Source organism: Artemia sp. Qi Xiang Cuo, chromosome 9 (genome assembly GCF_049724085.1).
Source record: "Artemia sp. Qi Xiang Cuo chromosome 9, ASM4972408v1, whole genome shotgun sequence".
NCBI lineage: Eukaryota > Metazoa > Arthropoda > Branchiopoda > Anostraca > Artemiidae > Artemia > Artemia sp. Qi Xiang Cuo.
Window position 1 is genome coordinate 61,137,709 of NC_142802.1, and position 22,959 is coordinate 61,160,667.

Here is a 22,959-nt window from a genome sequence, read left to right on the forward strand (position 1 = left end):
ATGTCAACACTGTTTTGTTCCAATTACGAGGTTCATTATGACCCAAAAAAAGAAATTAAAAAAGCTTTTTGCTTTCCTGTAAAATTTAGATTTTTGCAACGTAAATAGACCTTAATTTTATTGAGTCCTAAGAAATTAAATCAGTGGTTTCATGTGGTTATTATTTATTATATATAATAATGATACACGCTTTTTAGAATTAGAAGAGTAGACATGTTGAGAAAACAAGGAGGAACTAACTTATTTTGTTCCTCCTTATATGTATATATGTATATAATAATATGTTATATATCATAACATGTGATAATAATAATATTATTATGTATATACTTATGTATTATGTACATAATTTACATTATATTTATGTATATAATAATATACATAATATTATGTAATAATACATATTATTATTGTATATAATAATATATAATATTATGTATATAATAATAATACACGCTTTTTAGAATTAGAAGAGCAGACATGTACAAACTTAGTTTTAAGGTTTTGAGGAATATATAATTAATCCTTGGTGCCTTCGAGCTGAGGTTGTCATTCCGGGTCTTTGCTCCCCTCCCCCTGTAAAAGAGCGAAAGAAATAAAAATCCAACACTTCGCAATGTTTGGGAGATTTCAACCCTTTTGTTGAAAAAGGAAGAATATTTTAAAAATATACACATACGTTACCCCTCCCCTCGGACAGAAGTATACTCGAGAGAAAGATTCTCATTTGTTTTTTTTTAAATTTAAATTATCCCCCTCCCAAGACTTTGAAATTATAGTATTTTAATTTCATTGAAAAAAAAACGAAAAAAAACGACCTCTAGACTTTTAAAAGTACTCCTTTTTCATACAAAAAAAAGCTTCCCCTCCACCTAATTTTTGTGAATTAGTGCCACAGATCAAAAGTTTTATCTTACAAGGCAATTTACTATTAGTTGCAAATGTAGAGACAATAAAAATATCAGGGATATACTTTCTAAAAGGTTTCAACATAACTTCAAACTTTAAACCAGGTTTATCAACGCTACTTCCCCTTCTTATCATAGGTAGCGCAATCGCGCTACCTAAGCAAAGAACGATGTTGGCATAATGTATTGTTTATTTATTATTTTTCCCTTTAGACCAGGGCACTTCGTATCGAAGAAATTGTCGTAGAAACTTCGAAAAGGGCTCATTCAATCGGAATTGGAGTGGCTTGTGCCCTTTTTAAGAGTCGAAAGTGATTGGAAGGCAACTAACACCTTTTCCACGCCCAACACTTCCCGCAACACATCCAATTAAAATTTAGAAATAGCCTTTTTTTTCAACGTATATGATTTCCCGATAGAAATTATGTTTTTGAGGAGGACACTCCCCGACAGCCCTCAGGGCAAGGGTTGTAAGGTTTTTATAGAAAGCGTTGTAGTAGAAACTTCAAAAAAGGTTCATTCGATTGGAAAAAAAGGCTAGTGCCCTTTTTAATAGTCGAAAGTGATTGGAGGGCAACTAACAACCCTCTCACGTCCCCCTTTTCACCAAATACATCCAATCAAAATTTTTAGACACTCCTTTTTTCAACGTAGTTGAAAGTTCTGGAAATTATGTCTTTGAGGATGACACCCCCCCTCCCACATCCCTCAGGGCAAGGGTTGTAAGTTATGCCCTGGGGACATATAAGATTTTTATAGAGCGCGTTGTCGTAGAAACTTCAAAAAGGGCTCATTCGATTGGAAAATGAAATGGCTAGTGCCCTTTTTATTAGTTAAAAGAGATTCGAAGGCAACTAACACTCCTTACACACCCACCGTCTCCCCAAACACATCCAATAAAAATTTTTAGATAGCCATTTTGTTCCACGCAGTTTAAAGTTCAGAAAATTATACCTTTGAGCAGGACAATCCGCCCACAGTTTTCAGGGCAAGGGTTATAAGTTATGCCCTGGGACATATAAGGTTTTTACTGAAATCTTTGTCGTAGAAACTTGAAAAAGGGCTCATTCGATTGGAAATTCAAAGGTCTGGTGTCCTTTTTAATAGTCGAAAGTGACTTGAGGGCAACTAAACCCCCTCTCACGCCCACCTTTTCCCCAAACAAATACAATCAAAATTTTTAGATAGCCATTTAATTCAACATAGTTAAAATTTTTGGAAATTAAGTCTTTAAGGATGACAACCCCTTCCCCCCACAGCCCTCCGGGCAAGGGTTGTAATTTATGTACTGTGGCATATAAGGTTTTTTTTATAGAAAGCGATGTTGTAGAAACTTCAAAAAGGGCTCATTCAACAGGAAATTGAAAGGGCTAGTGCCCTTTTTAATAGTCAAAAGTGATTGAAGGACAACTAACCCCCCTCTCACGCCCTCTCTTTTTCCAAAAACATTCAATCAACATTTTGAGATATCCATTTTGTTCAACGTATTTGAAAGTTCTGGAAATTAGGTCTTTTAGGATGATACCCCCCCCCAGAGCCCTCAGTGCAAGGGTGGTAAGTTATGCCCTGGTTGTCTAAAAATCAAAATTTTTAGATAGCCATTTTATTCAATGTAGTTAAAATTTTTGGAAATTAGGTCTTTAAGGATGACAACCCCTTCCCCCACAGCCCTCAGGGCAAGGGTTGTAAGTTATGTCCTGGGGCATATAAGGTTTTTATAGAAAGCGATGTTGTAGACACATCCAATCAAAATTTTAAGGTATCCATTTTGTTCAACATAGTTGAAAGTTCTGGAAATTCGGTCTTTTAGGATGATACCCCCCCCCCCAGAGCCCTCAGTGCAAGGGTGTTAAGTTATGCCCTGGGGACATATAAGGTTTATACAGAAAGTTCTTGTAGAAATTTCAAAAAGGGCTTGAGTAATTAGCCCCCCTCTCACGCCCACCATTTCCCCCAAAAACCTTAAATCAAAGTTTAGAGATAGCCATTTAGTTCAACGTAGTTGAAAGTTCTGGAAATTATGTATTTAAGGATGACAAACCCCCCGGAGCCCCCAGGGCAGAGGTTGTAAGTTATGCCCTGGGGGCATCTAAGGTTTTATAGATAGAGTTGTCATAAAAACTTCAAAGGGGGCTCATTCAATTGGAAATTGACAGGGCTAATGCCCTTTTTAATTTTCGAAAGTGATTGGCGGGTAACTATCCCCCCCCCTCTCACGACCACCATTCCCCAAACACATCCAATAAATATTTTGAGATAGCCATTTTGTTCAACGTAGTAGAAAGTTCTGGAAATTAGGTCTTTGAGTGTGACAGCCCCCCCCCTCAGGGCAAGGGTTGTAAGTTATACCCTGGGAGCATATAAGGTTTTACTGAAAGCCTTGTCGTAGAAACTTTAAAAAGGCTCATTTGATTGGAAACTGAAAGGGCTAGTGCCTTTTTTAATAGTTGAAAGTGATTGGAGAGCGACTAACACCCATCTCACGTCCGTCATTTCCAAAAACGCATCCAATCAAAATTTGAGATAGCTATTTTGTTTAACGTAGTTGAAAGTTCTGGAAATTAGGTCTTAGAGGATGACAACCACCCTAACAGCCCTTAGGGTAAGGGTTCTAATTTATGCCCCGGGGGCATATAGCCTAAGGCGTTTATAGAAAGCATTGTAGTAGAAACTCAGAATAGGCACTTTCGATTGGATGCCAGAAGGAGCAGTATTATTTTTAATAGACAATAGTAATTGGAGGGCTTGACATTTTTATAGTAAAGATCGATGTGGGTATAATGTATTATTTTGTTGTTGTTGTTTAGACCAGGGCACTTCGTATCAAAGGAGTTGTCATAGGAACTTCGAAAAGGGCTCATTCGATTGAAAATAGAAATAGTTGATGCCTTTTTAAATAGTCGAAAATGATTGTAGAAAAAAAAATATAAAAAAAATAAAATAAATTGTTTTGAACCCAACTTATGTTAATTTCTGCTCGTTTTGAGTTTGAGTCGGTTATTTATTGTAATTTCTGTTTTTTGGGGTTTCATTTGTTTATTGATGCTGATTTGTGGTAGTTTCACGCTTGGTAGATTATTTGATTTTTATTTTTGCTCATTTTTTGTTTAATGGAGTTCTTTACTTGTTTTTTAAAAACTTATTTTGTGGAAAAAGTTTTTTTTAATTAATTCTTGAAAAAGACGCATTTAGGCTAATTGTCCATGCTATATCGAAACGCAATCAAAAATTTGATTAGAGATTCGGGAGCTTACTTCATCATACTCATCATCAGAGGCTTGTCTTTCTTTATACTCAATGCCTTCTCTTTCATTGAAACCACCTCCGTAGCCAGTTCTTTCTTCAACTTCTGCAACTTTTGGAGCATTACACAGATTGCATGTGCTCCTTCTTGCCCAATTTACATTACCACATCTAAGAGCAAAGTAAAGTAAAAATGCAACAAATGAAGTAATAATAAATAAATGCAAATTCTTAAAAGGTATTTTCAAGATTTTTTTTTTTAATTCGTTTTAAAACCATTTTTTTAACAAATAAAATATTTTGGACTATTTGGTACTTTTTATTTTACAAGAGCATAGTTTTTTCGATTCAGCTAGAATTGACAATCGTTGTAACAAGAAAAAATTGGGTCATTCAGAGTCAATCACGACTGAAATTTATCCCACGTTCCACAGGCTTATTGCAATTTATTAACATAATTTTTTACAGTCAATATTTCAATTACAATTATTAGATTATGTCCAAAAGCACTTATTGAAAAACCTATTGCAATTAATTATATGCTTATTTATATACTAATTAAGTATATGCATTAATTATATGCTTATTAACAAGCTGCGATATGTCCTCTTACAGATAGAAAATTTTTGGAATATTTATATATCAGTATAAGCTAACAATATTGTCGGTTAGTTTCAAAGATTCTCTGAGTTTACAAGATTGTTTTTTATTAAAATTATTTTTTTTTATTTTTTTTTTGTAAGGAACGTTTGAACCAGTAATAGAGCACAGTAATTACGCTTACTCAATAATTTAGTGCAATTAATTATAACTAATCGGAATAAGCTCTGTTGATCGCGGGGTGAAGAGGAAATAAATTATTGGTCGATTTTGAACACATATTTGTTTGATAAGAGTTTCGATATGCACTGAGGCTAGTTGTTAACTGTTTGCAGCCTGTAATGATTTTCCGGCCTGTTCAGTTGACAGCCTAAAACCAAGTGTTGCTAAAGTTAGGACAAATGTGAAAACGTTGAAAAAACAGCGGAGTATTCTCCAATTTTGGGATTAAAACTATAGATTATTGAGATTGACCAGGAAAAAGTCACAATAACGATCTTCTGAACATAATTATTACGACTGAACCTCCAACTTTAGCTCATTAGCCAATGCTGAGGTTGTAGCAGTGACCAAATAAATCCTGAGCTTGACATTGGAAACTATTTTGAAAGAAGAGGGTTTGCAATGAAACAAAGTATAATTTACCAAAAAGTTGTTTTAAACAAAACAAGGACTTCATGTCAAAGGCTCAAAACAAAAAAGTGTGAAGTTATCCACAAGGCCATCATGTATGGGCTAACATAAAATGAATGATTGGTCGATTTTAAACACATATTTTTTTGATAAGAGTTTTGATAAGCATTTCGATGGCGTTTGCCACCTCCAAAATTTCTTTTTAAGTTTTTAATATTGTTTTTATCACTTTCAACTCTTTATAATTCAAAATCATGCATTGTACCAAACACATGTTTGTAAAAAACCAAAGTAAGATTTCAGTGAATTTTTGTTTCAATCAGACATTCCAGCCAGAACGTCAGCCAGCCAGACCAGCCATTTGGCTGACGTCACTTGGTGATTATTTCTCACCAAATTAAACGGCTTCATCATAAAACCAGTAACCAAAAAAAAATAAATAAATAAAAACCAGGTCTATTATTCTGATTAAAAAAAAATATATGTGATGAAAAAAAAACACTGAATTAATAGCCTCGGATAACTCAAACAAAAAAATAGACAACAGGTAAAACAAAATTGCAAAATAACACTTATTGGTATTATTAACAATTTTTATCAGACAAATACAATAAGTATAAGCTCATAAGGAATACTTTGAACATTCAATAAGAGACCTAAACCTGCAAGTAAAAAAAATTAGTTAGTTTATTCAGCACATAATCTAAAATAATTCAATTAAACTAAATAAACGTAAGTATATTAGTTTGAAATATCTTGCAACAAACTAAATAGTTAAGATATAAGTTCAAGCTGCAATAGCAATAAATTAAACTTACTTGGCGCATTGCCAGTCTTCAGCACTGAACAGACCTTTGCTTTTTTCAGCTGCTTGGGATCCAATTTCAACGCCAAGACTTTTAGAATTTCCATTGCCAACTTTCTTTTCTGAAAGATCAAAATTATCTTTATAGAATGTTGGCAATTAAATCGACATATTAGACTTAAAACATACTTGAGGGGTGTATGGCCAGTCCCCAGGAAATCTCAAGCTTAATCACGTATTTTCCCATAAGTTCGATGCATTATGTCGTTATGACGAAGTGGCCCCATTCTTAAGAGACACAGTTCTATGGACGGATCAGACTGGATCCGTACTTATCAGCCAAAAATAAAACAAATGAAATAAAATTTGATTTAATTATGGGAGTAAGATACTATAAACACCTGCGCACGGGAACAAATACAGGTGGTCAATTGATTTGAACCTTGACTGACATGACAGTACTCAAAAACACCCATCTCTTCCCAGAGTGGACCCTCAGAAATACAGATTAAAAGTCAAGAGAATTCTGATATTTCTAACCAAGAGGTTTTTTCATGAACATTCTAATGAAGAGGTTTTTTTGAAGAGTTTTGTCCTCTTTTTTTTATCTTTCTTCCTTATCAATAGAGTTCGTCGGCTATTATATGTTAACTTCTTCAGCAGCAAATTAATTGTAAACTTTCTTTATATATTTTTTAACTGAAAATACATTCATCTAGAATGGACACTACTTAAATGCCCCAGCAAATATATGCCACCACATGACACCCTGTTGCCAAAGTCATGAGACAAACATTTAAAACTTTTTGTCATGTCTAAATTGATTAGCTATTTCAGAACTTCTATCTAATTCTAACCAGACCCTATTAGGGCCACGAAATTAATTTTGCAGAACAAAATGGCAAGACTGTCTTTGTCTATGACGGTATCTCTCCATTTAGTAACAGAATGATGCCATAATTTTTTCCAAGTCTGAGTGCCAATTCCACCTCTAGTCCTGATTCTGATATGATACCGGATTGTAGCGAAATTGAATTTACTTAATTATCAATAATTTTTCATTTACTGTAAATCAGAAACTATGATGTGATAGTCCTCAAATAGGAAAGGAGTCACAGATGGAGAAAGAGAGAAAAAAAGAGGGGGAGAAAGAAAGAGATAGAGCATCCCCTCTTTACCTGTATTTGTTCCTAGTCTAAGCAACTTAATCTTCTTAACATTACTTTTCAATCCTAATCTTGCACCTAGAACTCATTTCATTCATTTAACTAACATAATATCTAAGACACTCAAATCACCCACATGGTTCAAGTCTAGGATAGTTTTGTCTCTTGGTACCATGTTTCTATTTATTGTTAGTAAGGACTTATGGTGTGACAGCTGTCAAATAGGGGAGGGATCATAGAACAGAGAGTGAAAGATAAAGAGAGAGGGGAGAGACAGCATTCCCTTTTCAACCTTGTAACATTCCATCTTTCTCTCTTTAACCTTGGTAACATTACTTTTTCAAACCTATTCTTGCACCTTCAACTTATTTGATTAATTTCACTAACATTTTATCTAAGACACTCAAATCATCCACATGGTTTAAGTCTAGGGATTTTTATCTTTTGGCTCCATGTTCTCCTACGGCCTAGCATCTTAGTTTTATTCTGCTTTAAAAATATTGATTGCATTGTAATCCACTTTGGATGGACCCAATTATAATGGACAACATTGTGATTTCATACACAGAACAAAAGCGATTTGAATTATTCAAATGAATAAAATAAATTTAAATTTATAAATAAACAAAATACAAGGCAAGATCCCATTCATACATCCTTAAAACTTCAAAGCTTGATATCTTCGAGTACAGAAGAAAAAATTTGTGCCTCTGTTTTGGGAAGTCAGCACAAATAAACCCACGTACCGAAAACCTCATTCCTAGCTGCCACTCACCCAAAAGAAATTGCCACCCCCATCCCCATCCTTTCTCCCATACCATTTTCTACCTTACATTATAACAAAAACTTTTATTCTCTTTTTTACAAATACAATCAACCAAAATCATGACCTCTAAGTTTGCCAAAAATTTTAATTGTTTTGTGTATATTATTTTTTAATTTTTGAAAATTTGGTTATTTTATTTTGTTATTCTTTTTATTTTTTCATATTATAACCTATAAAGTATTTATAATTATGACCTATATTTATGACTTTTGTATTTTCTGACTGTTACCTGTTGTGTTTCATTACAGTGGTAATGGTAATATATGTTGTTATTTTATTATTTTGTTATTGTATTTTTTTTTTACCGACAAATGCAAATTCGGTCCACTAGGGTTTGTGATAGTCTTTTTTCCAATAAATATCTATCATATCTAATTGAGAAAATTCAATAAATAATTTAATTAATTTCTAATTTATCAAATCACAACCTAATTAATGCATCAGGAAACTAGTTTTTACTTAACCAAGAGAAAGTTCAATTAATTAGTTTAGTTCATTTAAATAAATAATTTTTGGCGGAACTCATTTTCTTTCTTGAACATGCAGTTGCTCAGAACCCTATACAAGAAAATAATGACATAGCATTTTTTAATGTGACCTTGGGGTCAATCTTTATGACCGTGCGCTCTAAACTATTGACAGGTGAAGCACCACATATGGTTTTTGGTAGTTGAAGTAGTTGCTTTTTGGTAGTTGAAGTGAAATTTTACATTTTACCAACTTTACATTTTATATATAGACTCAATTATATATCTTAAAATATGAAAAAAATGGATAACTGCTTAGAATCAATTCAGTGTAAAAATGCATGTTGTGTATTAATGACAACCAAAAACAGCGCAAAAGTAATACAACTTTTGACAAATGTGGACACAGCTGAAATGCTAAGGGAAAGTAGGAAAGGGGGGGGGTATGTTAAAATAATATTAAAAACTGTATTTGAAGCAACTCAGTCAATTACAAAAAAAAACAATTAAACAAAACAACATATGCATGATATAAATAGCATTAAAGTAGCAAAATAGATTTAAAGAGTTTTCTGTTCAAAAAACTTTATTGCTATAAATATGAAATAATCAACATCTAAAACATATTTGAAATGTCTAGATTAATGTTTATACACAGAATACGTTCCTAATAAAACTTGTATTTATTTTTTTTGAAGCTTCTCTACTTTTGTTCCTTTCCATGCCCTTTATCTTCTATATTTTCTACATCACCTAAATATCTCCACATGTATTATTATTAAATTACTTTGTTGTATTTTGTTGTTTTTTTTCTTATGTCTCTTTCTGCATCTAAGTTCAAAGTTACAAACTAACTGCTGTGCAAAAAGTGGGGTAGCATAGTAACAATGCTACTTGGCAGTTTTCAAATGTGTTGGCAGATTTCATCTGAAAATACCATTTTTACATATAAAATACTTTTTGCTCAAAGAAAAGCTGTCAAAATACAAGTTGTTCTGCTGAAGTGTTAGCAGTTTTTGGAATTTTGTTGAACTCTGCTACTGGCAGCCTTGGGAATTATTCTGTACCTGAAAACTAGCTTACAAAATGTAATTGTTACATTTAGAAAACAGTGTTTCTAAAGCATAGTACATAAATTCTGAATGTGCAGGTTTACAAACTCTGATGAACAGTGAAACTGGAGGCACCCCTAGGGAAGTACAGAGAGGGGATTGACCCTGCTCCTCATAGAAGACAGAACAATTATAATAATATAAAACGTTTTAACAAGGTATGAAAATTTTCTGGCAAGCTTTGTTTTTCAAACCTGATGCATACTCTGGAATTTTTCCAGCTCTATGTACCCACCTATTTCTTTGAAAATTTCTGTTGGCACCCTTGAGGGCAAGAAATATATGAGGGTTTTTTGAAAAAAAACTGCCAAAGGGCACACCCCACACTTTTGAATTATACATATTGTCAGGCCTGAAAAGAAAGGGTCTATATAGCACTTTCTGAAAATGAGCAAGAATATAAGAAAAAATGCCTAATAGGTGAGTGTCCAAACATTGACTTTGCAGAAATTTTTTTCTTGGGAGCCTAGATGAAACACCAACACTCCCCAAAAGTATTTAACTTTGAGCACTATATGCCAAATTTCTCAGTTTTGTCCTGTCTTTTGCTTATTTTTTTGATGTGAATTTGTTTTTTTACTGCATTTGAAAATATCTCTGGTATTTGCTTATTCGATTTATATGTTTTGTTTATGATAAACTTGTATATTTGTAATAATTTTTCTTTTGTCATTTTATGCAATATCAAACTAACACCTGCTGTTTCTATTTTGATTTTATACAGAAATTACCTCTAGTATAAAAACTAGCAACCTCAGTTTTATGCACATTCACCTAATTGAATCCATATTATTCAGCTAAACTTTTTAAGCTGTATAGTCTTTTTTTAATTAAACCCTTGAAGAAAAAACATTTTTGCCAAAACAATAAAATCCTTACTTTTTCTCCTGTAAGATTATGAAAAAGTGACAAAAGTCCTTTTGATTTTGGGCCAAGCACAGAACCCACAGAAAAAGTATAAAAATTAGCATGTTTCCCTTTTTCTTTAGAAGTTCAATTTTCAACATAAAAAATGTGCACATAACAACCAAGACATGTTCATCCCTTTCATTACTCATTAATTATTGGTAGTGTCTTAAAAAGGAACAGATTAAGATGAGTTTAAAAGCACAGAGAGTTTATAATATTCTAATTTATAAAAGTACACTACCTTGCTACCATACCTTTGCCACATCTATTGCATACACTTCTTCTTGCAAAATTCATGTTTCCACATCTAGAATTACATAAAACATTAATAAGGCCATAATAATATATTTGGAAATACTAACAACTTATCATGGCAATTAGCCACCTGAGGTCAAAACAGCTAAAAATACTCCCATTTTACCCTGGTCTATTCAAAATTCCCAATTAATTCCTACCCATAAAATTACTCCTTGCTTTAAAAGAACTATCTTTCCTTATGACCTCTTCCCATCTCATTTTATGTTGTCCTCTTTTCATTTGGCCCTAGATAGATTACCAAAAAGCACAATATTTGGTGACCTATCATAATTAGTTTGTGAAATTTGACTTTACCAGCCCAGGAGAGTAGGATCAGACCAGTTTTGGAAAGCTTATTGTTTGATATACAACCCTTCCAACTAACATCCAAATGTAACTAGGCTATAATTACTAAAAATTAAAATTTTGGCAACCTATCTCTATTTATCCCTGAAAACCCTACCTATCCATCTTAACATTCCCTTCTTTATAGCCCTAAAAGTAGGATAAAACTCCCCTTTCCATACAGCCTATTGAAAGAAGGTCAGTAAGTACTTAGAAACTTCAGTGATTATAAATAAGAATTTTTTCTAAAAATTCAAGTTATAAAAGGCTACCTTTTAAATTAATCACTGTGTTTACTATGTAAACATAGTAAACAATGGTATATAAGACTTGAAATCTCTGCTAAGGCATGTCAAATTTAATTGTATAATCCAATTGGGCTTACATCTATTCTTCCTTCTTCCATAAGAACCTTATCTATCTTAGTATTCTCTTCTTTATAGCCACAGAAAGTAGGATCATATTCCTATTTTTCATAAAGATTATTGAAAGAATGCCAGTTAAAACTTCAATCCTTATAAACAAATAATTTTCTTATAGAAAATACAAGTTATAATCTCTATAAAATTGGCCAGTTTGAAGATGAAAAGTATAACTATTAATAGTATACATCCCTTAACATGCTTCACCACCCCCTCCCCCCATAAAATGTAAATAAGAGCTTGAAACTTCTATTCAGGCATGCTAAATTTAATGGTATAGTCTAATTAGGCCTACTATATCAGCTACTAGAACTGCATGTTGTACATAAATAAAAAAAAGCTAGTTCCAAAATGTTTTGCATCTATTTAAAAAGGATCTATCAAGGTTGAAACCTATTGATGCAATAGAAAAATAACTGACAACAAAAATATTAAATAAAGAACACATTTGTTATGAAATAGTGAACTGGAAACCAACTAAAATTTATATTTCATAAATGTTTCTAATCCCTAGATTCCAATACTTAGGAAAATCATAACTTGTAGTCTAAGCCTAAAAACTTTTGAAAAATGGAATGCTACAATTGTCTTCACTTACTTTGAATTTGGACATATCCAGTCACCATCAGTTCTAGAGTGGCTTCTGCTACTCATAGTTATTAAATTACAATAATAAGGGTAGTGTGATGGAAGATTCTTAACTTTGTCCTTGAATCCAATCTCTTCTAACTGTAAAAAGAAGACTTCATAAAATATAAAGCTTTATTTTAAATAAAAAGAGCCAACTAGAGAAGATTGCAGGGTAAATATTTTGTAGTCCACATTATTGACTTATGAATAAAGTGAACATACAACTCAATGCCTTTTTTATGCTCTTTACAAATATAATAATGGCTTCTATAGCAAATTCAAATTTACCCCCCCCCCCAATGTGCAAATATATACCCTGAATTGGAATATACCCTGAACTATCAATGGCAAAGTTTCTAATCACAAAATTCCACACTATTTTTTCAACAGCATTTGAAAAACTTGAAATAGTAGGAAACCATTTTATCCTAGCCTATTTGAGTTGCATCAAAAATGAGGTTTGAATTGTTATAAATAAGTATTTTTGGAATATGTTACTCCTGAACAACTTATTTATAAACTAGTGACATATTTTTAACCACTTTTTAATAACTTAACTAGTGTTGATAACTTCTTTTTGTGGTTACAATTCAGGGTATATTTTTCACACTAGGGGGGGGGGGGGTAATTTGAATTTGCAATAGAAGGGATTATTATTTTTGTAAAGAGCATAAAAGAGGCATTGAGTGGTGGTCAATATCTACCAAATCATATTATTGAGTTAGGACTAAAGTGAATACACCATTCAATGCCTTTTTTATGCTGATTACAAATATAATAAGCATTTCTATCAGAAATGAATTTCAGCCCCCCCCCTATATATGCCAATTCAGGGTTAGGTTAGGTATAGCCTATATAGGGGGGGGGGCTGAAATTCATTTCTGATAGAAATGCTTAGTATATTCATAATCAGCATAAAAAAAGGCATTGAATGGTGTATTCACTTTATTCCTAACTCAATAATATGATTTGGTAGATATTTACCTTGAGTGGTATGCTCACTTTATTTGTAAGTCAATAATATGAACTGCAAAATATTTAGGCCTACCAATTGCAGAATAATGAAATTTAATTTTGAAATTGTACAATTTTGGTTGAACAAAATTTAATTTTGGTTTAACAAACAAATTGGCATTTTTTTTTTTTTTTTTATAAATCGACTATTGATGAGAAATGCTCTAGAAACATAGCCTAGAACAATGTGATTTAATAGAATTAGCAAATTTTTATAGCTATGTACTTATCCTATGATTAGGCTATCTCTGTATTCAATAACTCTGTTGCAAATGACTGTAGGCTAGCCAAATTAATTTTGTTCATTAACAGCCAAACCATTCTCTTTAAAAAAACAAAATGGTTTTCATCAACCTTCAGGGATGAACATTAATTGCAAATGGGATACCACCAGATGGCTAACTTGACAGTATATAGGGTAAGACACCCAGTAGTCGGCCACCTGCCTATTCTTGGACTGAATCTTTTATACTATTTTAATAACAAATTTACAATGAGCCGTTTGTATGTCCGAGTTTAGGCAGAATTGTCACTTGTTAGTAAATTCAAAAATAGGAGGCGCTGTACAAGTGAACCTATTTGAATTAGTAACCTACTTGTTCAGAAACTCTTCAGAAATTTTTTGATACAAAAATTAAGTTTCTAGGTGGTATAATACAGTAATTAGAGTAGTTTAAATGTCAAAAAGTTTTCAAAGTGATTAAAGTGTCCAACTGCTGGGTGTCTTACCCTATATATATATATATATATATATATATATATATATATATATATATATATATATATATAGCCTATATATATATATATATATATATATATATATATATATATATATATATATATATATATATATATATATATATATATAATTCTTTCAATTAGCCAACTGGTCAACCAGTATTTTAAGCCTAGGAGTCCAGCTGGACATAAGGAAACATATTAAGAAAACAATTCTTACTCCATAATAGCCTATGCAAAATAATCTTAGCTAACATATTTTGCAGGGGGAGAGCCTTTATCTTCACTTCTTTCCTTGTTTTTCTAAGAAACTCATGAATTTCTTAGGACCTATAGGCCTATATTCACAGAACAGATAGGCTACAACCACCCCCCCCCCCAAATGTGCAAATATATACCTAGAATTGTATCCTCAATCTAAATATAACATCCATTTGCATCACAAATGAACTTTAATCCCATATTAGCCATATGGTGGATGTCCACTGCAAATAGAAACCAGCTAGGCCTACTGAAAATGGGATATATCTAGCTCCAATAGGGGGGAGGGGGCTGAAATGCAAATGCCATTGTACCAAATATTACGGGCTATTTGCAAACAAAGTTGATTTAAAAGTTAAATGGTCTTGCTCTCTTGTTAATAGGCCACCTGCAGTGTTATATCTGTTTCTTCTTCTTCTTCTTCTTCTTCAATTCTTCTTCTGTTTTCCTGGCTCAGCGTTCTTAAGGTTCCACTTCTTCTTTTAGAGTAGAGAAAAAAAGTATTGCCATGACGAACTTCTTTAACCTGTGAAAAAAGTCACGAAAAACTGTGAAATTCGTCAGAAACCTGTAACCAGGGACGTAGCCAAAATTTTTGTTCAGGGAGCATGAAAAAGAAAAGCATGAAAAATTAGTTCTATGTTTTTTGTTACGTTTTATGAACAATATAAAAATGGGGGGGGGTCAAATCCCACCCTCTGGACGGATCTGCCTGTGACCACTTTTAGAGCCAAAGTAACATTAAACCTAATAAATTGCATATACTTGGAGTCAACTTAGCAATCCAATTTCTTGATGTACTGTTTGTTATAAAAACGGTTTCTTCAGTTTTTTGGTTAAAATTGGTTTGACTTGCTCCTAACAACTGAACAATTATCATGAATTGTTTGATTTAGCTATACAGAAAACTAAATATTACTGATAATTTGACAGGTTAATTCAAAAATTACTAATTAGCGTCCCAAACTTTTGCTTTTAACGTTATGCTATTAGTTGTTGTCGTTTCAACGCACGATTGGGACCAAGGAGAAGGAAATACCATGCAAATTTTTATCTCAGCTCCATAAAATCTTAAAACACCTTCATAGATCATTCCTAAGAGCACTTCAGTTTATTTTACCTCCACCCCTCCCAACGTGGAAATATATTTCCCAAATAATATATTTTGCCATGCGTCACTCATGTTTCTACTTAACATCCGAAGTTGAATCAACGTTGAAGAAATAGAGGAACGGAATAAAACATGGTAAATATACAGCACAGAAATTGATATCTATCATCTTATATTTGAACTTCTTGAGTCGAAAGATCTACTGAACGATATCTGAAAATATCTAATAAATAAGAGACAACCAAGCCAGTAGCTCTGTTGCCCACAGAGTGAAGCAAAAAGAAAAGGGCTAAATAGTATCAACTGAATAGCCCGCCTGCTGTGAATTAGAAGAAGAAGAAGAATACAATTTGGGCTATATACTGATACCGCTCCCCCCAATGTGTGGAAGTGATGTCAGTGATGTCGAAGAACACTGAACAACCGTACAAGAAAATCGAAATATATTTTCTTGATTATTATCGCTTCTAATCAGTAGTTGTACCAAACCTATCCTGCTCAAGTCATCCTCAGGGCTATACTGTGGTGTTTATCCTTCCAATATTATTGTGCAGACGGTTTGATATCATCTATTTTCCCTTGTTTTTTTTTTTTTATTTTTTTTTTTAATGCTTTTTCCAATAGGAATTGTTCAGAAGTCCTCAAAAAAAAAACGTCCCCCCAGATCCCAAATCAAATTCCATAATGAAAGATACCCATTATGGCTGGTCAAGCACATTATCTGAAAGTTCTAATGATGGCTCCGATTCGGAGAATACGACAATGATAACTGTAGGTCCTAATGCAACCATAAATGATGATAATGGGTTTCAAGAGGTCCTCTCTAGAAGCTCTAAAAAAAGAAAAAAAATCTCCCCAATTAAAAGCATTTCCCCTCTCCCTGCCCAAGATCCTCCCTCCAAAAACTTACGAATTTACTTTAAAATTACTCCCACTACCCCCTTTGAAATAAAAATGATCACTGCAATAAGAGTTGCAATTTTTAAATTGCTAAAATCAATGTTCTCTCTTAACATTAACCATGATGGATCTCTGCTTATAGCTGTAGAAGATCAGAAATCAGCAGATACAATAATTAACCTTAAATCCCTTCTGAATATCCCAATTATTGCTTCTAATTGGAAACCAAAACAATCACCAACAAAAATTGTAGTTTACAATGTTCCCCCAGAGATATCTACTCAGGAGTTAAAAGAAGGCCTCTCAGATAGGGCTGGAAACACAATCCCAGTTGAGGATGTTACCCAACTTGGAAAACCTAATTCTACTGGCCTAAAAACTAGTAGATCCTTCTTATTCACACTAAAGGATAAAATTGATATCCCAGAAAAATTATTCCTATTTGGGCAAATCAAACCACACAAAGAATACAAACCTAAGCCTATTCAGTGTCAGAAGTGTTTCAAACTGGGACACACGACAAACAAATGCAATGAAATTCTCCAAGAGTGTAGTAATTGTAAATCTTTCCATCCTAAAGAGCTGACAACTTGCAAAAACACCCAGCCTACATGCATCAATTGCAAAGGTCCACATGAATCTACAAATAAATCATTATGCCCTGCATACAAGAAAAGAGCTCTAACACTCAAAATATCAACAGAGAAGGACATCCCATACCCCTTTGCAGCAATGGAAGCAAATTCTGACCAACAATACCAAATAAAGCCTGTAATGAAACCAACCAAATCCCACAAGTCAAATGCCCCAAATGCATCAAGCCCCCTATATAAAACAACATCTTCTAAGCCCCCTAGCTCAAATCCCTATTAGAAGGAATCACCAAGCCAGCAAGCCTTGTTTTCCGGTGAGATGAGGCCAGCCTGGCCCTCCCTCCCAAGAAGAAATAAACCAGAAACACTACCAGGAATCAATCCCTTAACCCACAAACAGGATGCACTACCAAAAATGCAATCCCCAAATATATGCTTATTCAGTCTAAACTCTAATGCAGTTCAGGCCATGAACTTACATCAACTACAGAAAACAAAGATTATTGCAGAATTGGCAAAAATCTACATCCCAGATGATATGCTCATTCAAGCAAAAAAAGATCTTGCTTTACTTTTAACAAAGCTGAACATTGATACACAGTCATATGAAGAATAAATCAACAACACAACATTTATCAATACTCCAATGGAATGTAAGAATCACTCACAGAAAATAAGCTAAATGAACTAATATCATTTATGAATAATAATTCCATTAATATTGCTTGCCTCCAGGAAACTCATTTAACCCAAAATCAACAAATTAAGTCTCTGGGATACACTATCCTGAGAAAGGATAGATCTTCAGAGAGAAAAGGAGGTGGTGTAGCTTTATTAGTTAATAATAATATAAAATTTTGTGGCATCAATTTTCCAGATTTTGAAAATGATGTTGATGTAATTGGTATAAGTGTTTGGCTGAATAATTTAAAAACCTACATAATAAGCTTTTATAACCCTAATGGCCAAACTTCAGATGCCAAGGATTTCTTTAATTATATAAATAATTCTAATATGATAAAAAACATCATTATTTGTGGTGATTTCAATGCCCACAGCCTTTTGTGGGGGAATAAACCAGCAAATAAAGCTGGTAAATTTATTGAGCATATGACTTCAAATAATAATGAATTAGCTGTTGCTACCCCTCCAAATCTAAATACATATTTTAACCTCAAAAGTGCCAAATTCTCCACAATTGACCTACAAATTGTGTCTTTAAATTTTTTGAAAAAAATTTACATAAATAAAATTGATAGTCTGTGTACAGACCACTTTGCTATAGTTTGCTCCCTAAATGAACCTGCTGAAACTTCATCTAATACCTCCAAATATATCAACACTAAAGCAAATTGGTCTATTTTCCAAAATAAGCTAAATGATGAAATTACAAGTTTCACCCAAAGTTCATGCATTTCTAACACAACAGTTGACACACATGCTGAAGCCATGACATCTTTACTAATAAATACAGCTAATCATACTATCCCCAGGACAACACCTAAGAAAACATTCCCTAAACAAATTCCTAAAGCATGGTGGACAAATGAGTGCCTAAATAAATGGAAGATAAAAAAGGCAGCTAGGACAGAATTCATAAAAAAACCAACACCTACTACATATTTAAAAAAATTACAAGCAGAATCTAATCTAAAAAGGACTATAATAGATGCTAAATATAAATACTGGAATACTTTTGCAAATAATCTCTCCAGAGAAACGCATGAGCCAATTATACATAAAGTCATAAGCCACATATGTGGGAAAAAGACTTCTCCCAACCCACTCCTGTATGAGCTTATACATAATAATACCCATTATGACAATGATATTGAAAAGGCTAACCTATTTGCAACTCTTTTTGTTAATAAGCTAACATCAAACAATCAAAGCAATCTGTCCACAATTCCTATGAACCCTAGTTACCAACCACGCCCAGGATCGGAGTACATAACTAATCCATTTTCAATCCAGGAATTGAATAATGCAATACATCATATTAGGTCCAAAACTAGCAGCAGCTATGACAATATACACCCTACATGGATAAAGAATCTCACACCTTCATACAAACAAGAACTGCTAAATTGTTATAATCACGCTTGGGCATCCTCTAGGTTCCCCAATATATGGAAATGTTCGTCCCTCCTACCAATCCTAAAGAAAAATAAACCAAAAGATAACCCTGAGTCTTATAGGCCCATAATGATTACACCTGTGATGGGGAAAATAATGGAGAAAATGATTTATCACAGACTCCTCTGGTTTGTTGAGAAAAATAACATGATCCCACACACTCAAACTGGATTCAGGAAATACCACTCCTCAACAGATGCTTTCATTTTGCTAACAAATGCAATAAATGAATCTTTCTCAAAAAATAATATCCTAGTGGCAGCTTTCCTTGATTTTGAAGGAGCATATGACAATGTGAACCACCAAATCCTTTTAAATAAACTTGCAAACCTTGGAGTACCTCCCAAGCTAGTATCCTTTATTAAATCCTTCATAGAAGTGCGAAGTTTCATTGTTTGTGTTGGTTCAGCCTCTTCACCCCAAAAGACAATATCCAAAGGCCTACCTCAGGGAGCAGTCCTCAGTTGCCTCCTATTTGCCCTATATCTCTGGGACATGAACCTACCCCACACGAATCTACAATATGCTGATGATCTGGTGCTATGGTCATCTGGCAACACTTTTCAGATAGCACAGTCAAATCTGCAAAAGTCAATTTTCCAGTTTGAAAAATTCTCTCAACATTCAGATTTACCCATTGCACCCACAAAGTCAAAAATAATTCAATTTCACCGGAAGCGAAACCATGTTAATGCAAAACTAACTCTAAATAAAACAACTATTCCAGAAGATAATAATATTAATTAACTAGGTCTCATGCTTGACCAAAAACTTAATTTCCACCTCCACATTTCAAACACAATAAAAAAATGTTATAGAAAAGCAAATATACTAAAAAGACTTCTTTCCACACCCTGGGGTTGTAAGGAGAAAACCTTACTCCAGTTTTATAAATCACATATAAGACCCCATATTGACTATGGGCTCATTGTATATGGTGCATGTGCAAAGACCCAGATGCAAAAAATTGAAACAACACAAAATGATATAATACGTCTCATATTTGGTCTTAGGAAACCAACAAGCACCAAGTTTCTGCTTATGGAGAGTGGATTAACAACAATAAGGGATAGACGTAGCTTTCTCTTGATAAAACATCTTACAAAAATTGAATCAAATAGCTCACACACATTACATAATTGGTTAAGAAATCCAGCCATGTATAGAGGTATTGCAGATGAGTATGCCAATATTCAAAAGAAGTTCCCTGTACCAGCAAAGTCTATTGCACCTACTTTCCCCCAATCCCCTCCATGGAATTGGTCATTTCCCATAATAAATACTGAATTTTCAAAATGGAATAAAGATTTAACCCCCATTGCTTTTGTTCAGAAAAAATTTGCAGAACTTAATACAATTACCTATAAAAATCACTTGCAAATGTTTGTTGATGGGTCAAAAATGAATGAGAAGGTTGCAAGTGGTGTTTTCCTTCCTCACCTGAAAATTGCAATGAGCGAAAGAGTATTTAATAATTTATCTATAATGTCTGCTGAGTTAAATGCCATAATCATGGCATTAGAATACCTGAAGCAAAACCAATCTTCCATTGAAAATTTGAATAATATTATCATCTATTCCGACTCTTTATCAAGCCTTGAGTTGCTGGCCTCAGCTCCTCAATATAAGTTGGACATTGATACTTATCATTGTCTCAGTATTATTGATAATCTTGCTTCAAGTGGCATAAAAACTTACTTTCAGTACATTCCTAGCCACTCTGGCATAAGTGGTAATCATCAGGTTGATGAAATAGCAAAAAATGCTATAAATATTGACCAGCCGAGTGGGAGACCAATCCCAATTAGAAATATCTACCGATGGAGGCTATCAGATATTGATTTTAATAAAATTAATCCTATCCTTTCCCCCTTTCCCAATAAGTATCTTTCTAAAATTAATCATAGAATTCGTTCTGGAACAAATGGACTAAATTTCTTTGCATTCTCATATAAGTTTTCTAATTCAAGTGGTTCAATTCCCCTGTCCCCTTTTTGCAGGCATTGTAATATGAATAATGAAACAATTGACCATTGCCTATTTGAATGTAATATGCTGACGTCTGCACAACATACCTTGCTTTCTAAACTGTTAAAATACTTCAAACACCACAAAATCCCACTATTAGTCAAGAGCCTAGCCAACTATACCTGCACACAGAGTATAGAAATCGACATCTATCATCTTATATTTGAACTCCTAGAGTCGAAAGATCTGCTGAAAGATATCTGAATATATCTAATAAATATGAGGCAATCAAGCCAGTAGCTCTGTAGCCCACAGAGTGAAGCAAAAGGAAAAGGGCTAAATAGTGTTACTGAAAAGCCCGCCTGCTGTTAAATAGAAGAAGAAGAAGAAGATACCGCTCCCCCCAATGTGTGGAAGTGATGTCAGTGCACAAAAACGTAGGAGGGGCTACAAAATATATTTTCAATGTCTACAAGGGACAGATTTGCCGCTTTTCAAAATTTTCAATAAAAATACAAAGACTTTTTATTATTAAAAACAACCTCCTTAAAAAAAAATTTATTCTAAGTTTAAGATGGGAAAGAACCTGGCGACGAAATTTGGCCTCAGATTATGTCTCAGCGTTAGAGAGGGAGGGGAGGGGCCAATAAACTATTCAAGTGGATGGGATTCAGTGAATCCAATAAAAGACAAAATTAGAGAAAAACTTTTTATTTAATTCAATGAATTAATATTCTTACTAGAATAGTTATTGCATCCGAAAGGATACAAAAAACCTGCTAACACCCAAATTACAATTCATTTTCCATCTAATAATGTGTTATTTTAAAAAACTTCTAATATTGTTTCCCTATACGGTGTTTGTTTCCCTATAAACAATACGGTGATTGGTCATAAAATGGCTCATTTAACACGGTATTCGCATGATGGTAAAACAGAAAACCTTATAGATTATGTTATAGTAAACTGAAGTCTGGCAGGATCAATACAAGATAATAGGGTATATAGGAGTGCTGTTATTGATGTTAAAAGTAAAGATCAGTATCTAGTAGTGTCTAGAGTTAATTTAAAGCTGAAATTTCGGAAGGGTAACTATCTTCCGGGAAGTTATGATGATGGTAGACTCCAGGAATAGAATTTGAGAAAACTTTCCAGGACCAGTTTAATACTAAACTTGAAAGTTTAAAATTTGACAATGTGGAAGATAGTTGGTATAATTTTAGAAAAATAATGTGTGAAGTTGCTGAAAATGTCTTGGAAAGAAAGCTAGGACTGCAGCTAAGAATATTTGTGAAAAAACTTTATGTTTGATAGAAAGTAGAAAGGACTTGTACAAGAATTATCTGAGTGATAGGTCATATGAAAACAAAGGGAATGGAAAGAAAGTGGAGAAGGCATTAAAATATGAAATAAGGAGGTGTGAAGTGGAAGCCATGGATAAAGTTGTCGAGGATCTGGAAGATGCAGCTAGACGGTATAATAGTAAAATATTATATTGGCATGTTAATCAATTGAGAAAGAGTAGTCAATCCGGACTTGTCCCAGTTAAAGATAGGAACAGGACCATAATTAGTGACAAGGAAAGGGTTACAGAGAGATGGGCTGATCATTTTAAGGATTTGCTAAACTGAGATAGAGTTGCAAAAAAAGATATAGAGGAAAACGAGAAATTTTATGATACCTTGGACGTGATGGAAGATCTGTTTGGTGAGGAAGAATTAGCGACAGTACTCAAAGGATTAAAAAATAATAAGGCTCCAGGTGGTAAATGAGTTTTTTAAATATAGTGGCTCTGAGGTTATAAATCTGAGGTGTGTGTGTGTGTGTGTGTGTGTGTGTGGGGTTGGGGTTGGTGTGGGTTTGGGTGTTTTGGGT

At 33.4% G+C, this 22,959-nt stretch overlaps 1 protein-coding gene across 5 annotated transcripts in view; it reads right to left on the reverse strand.

Moving 5' to 3' along the window:
* The window catches only part of LOC148948903 (zinc finger Ran-binding domain-containing protein 2-like), a 44,115-nt gene that overhangs the window by 20,537 nt on the left and 619 nt on the right, over nt 1-22,959 (reverse strand). For 2 of the 5 annotated variants that reach the window (XM_089094822.1, XM_089094821.1), the window contains exons 2-5: nt 12,332-12,462; nt 10,924-10,976; nt 6,203-6,311; nt 4,163-4,322 (exon numbers count right to left, since the gene is read on the reverse strand). In XM_089094822.1, the coding sequence (XP_088950948.1) occupies nt 4,163-4,322; nt 6,203-6,311; nt 10,924-10,976; nt 12,332-12,462 (453 nt within the window). Of the gene's footprint in view, nt 1-4,162; nt 4,323-6,202; nt 6,312-10,923; nt 10,977-12,331; nt 12,463-14,690; nt 14,778-14,815; nt 14,861-22,959 lie in introns of those variants that run through there. The other 3 variants (XM_089094823.1, XM_089094825.1, XM_089094824.1) reach the window with 3 other exon arrangements.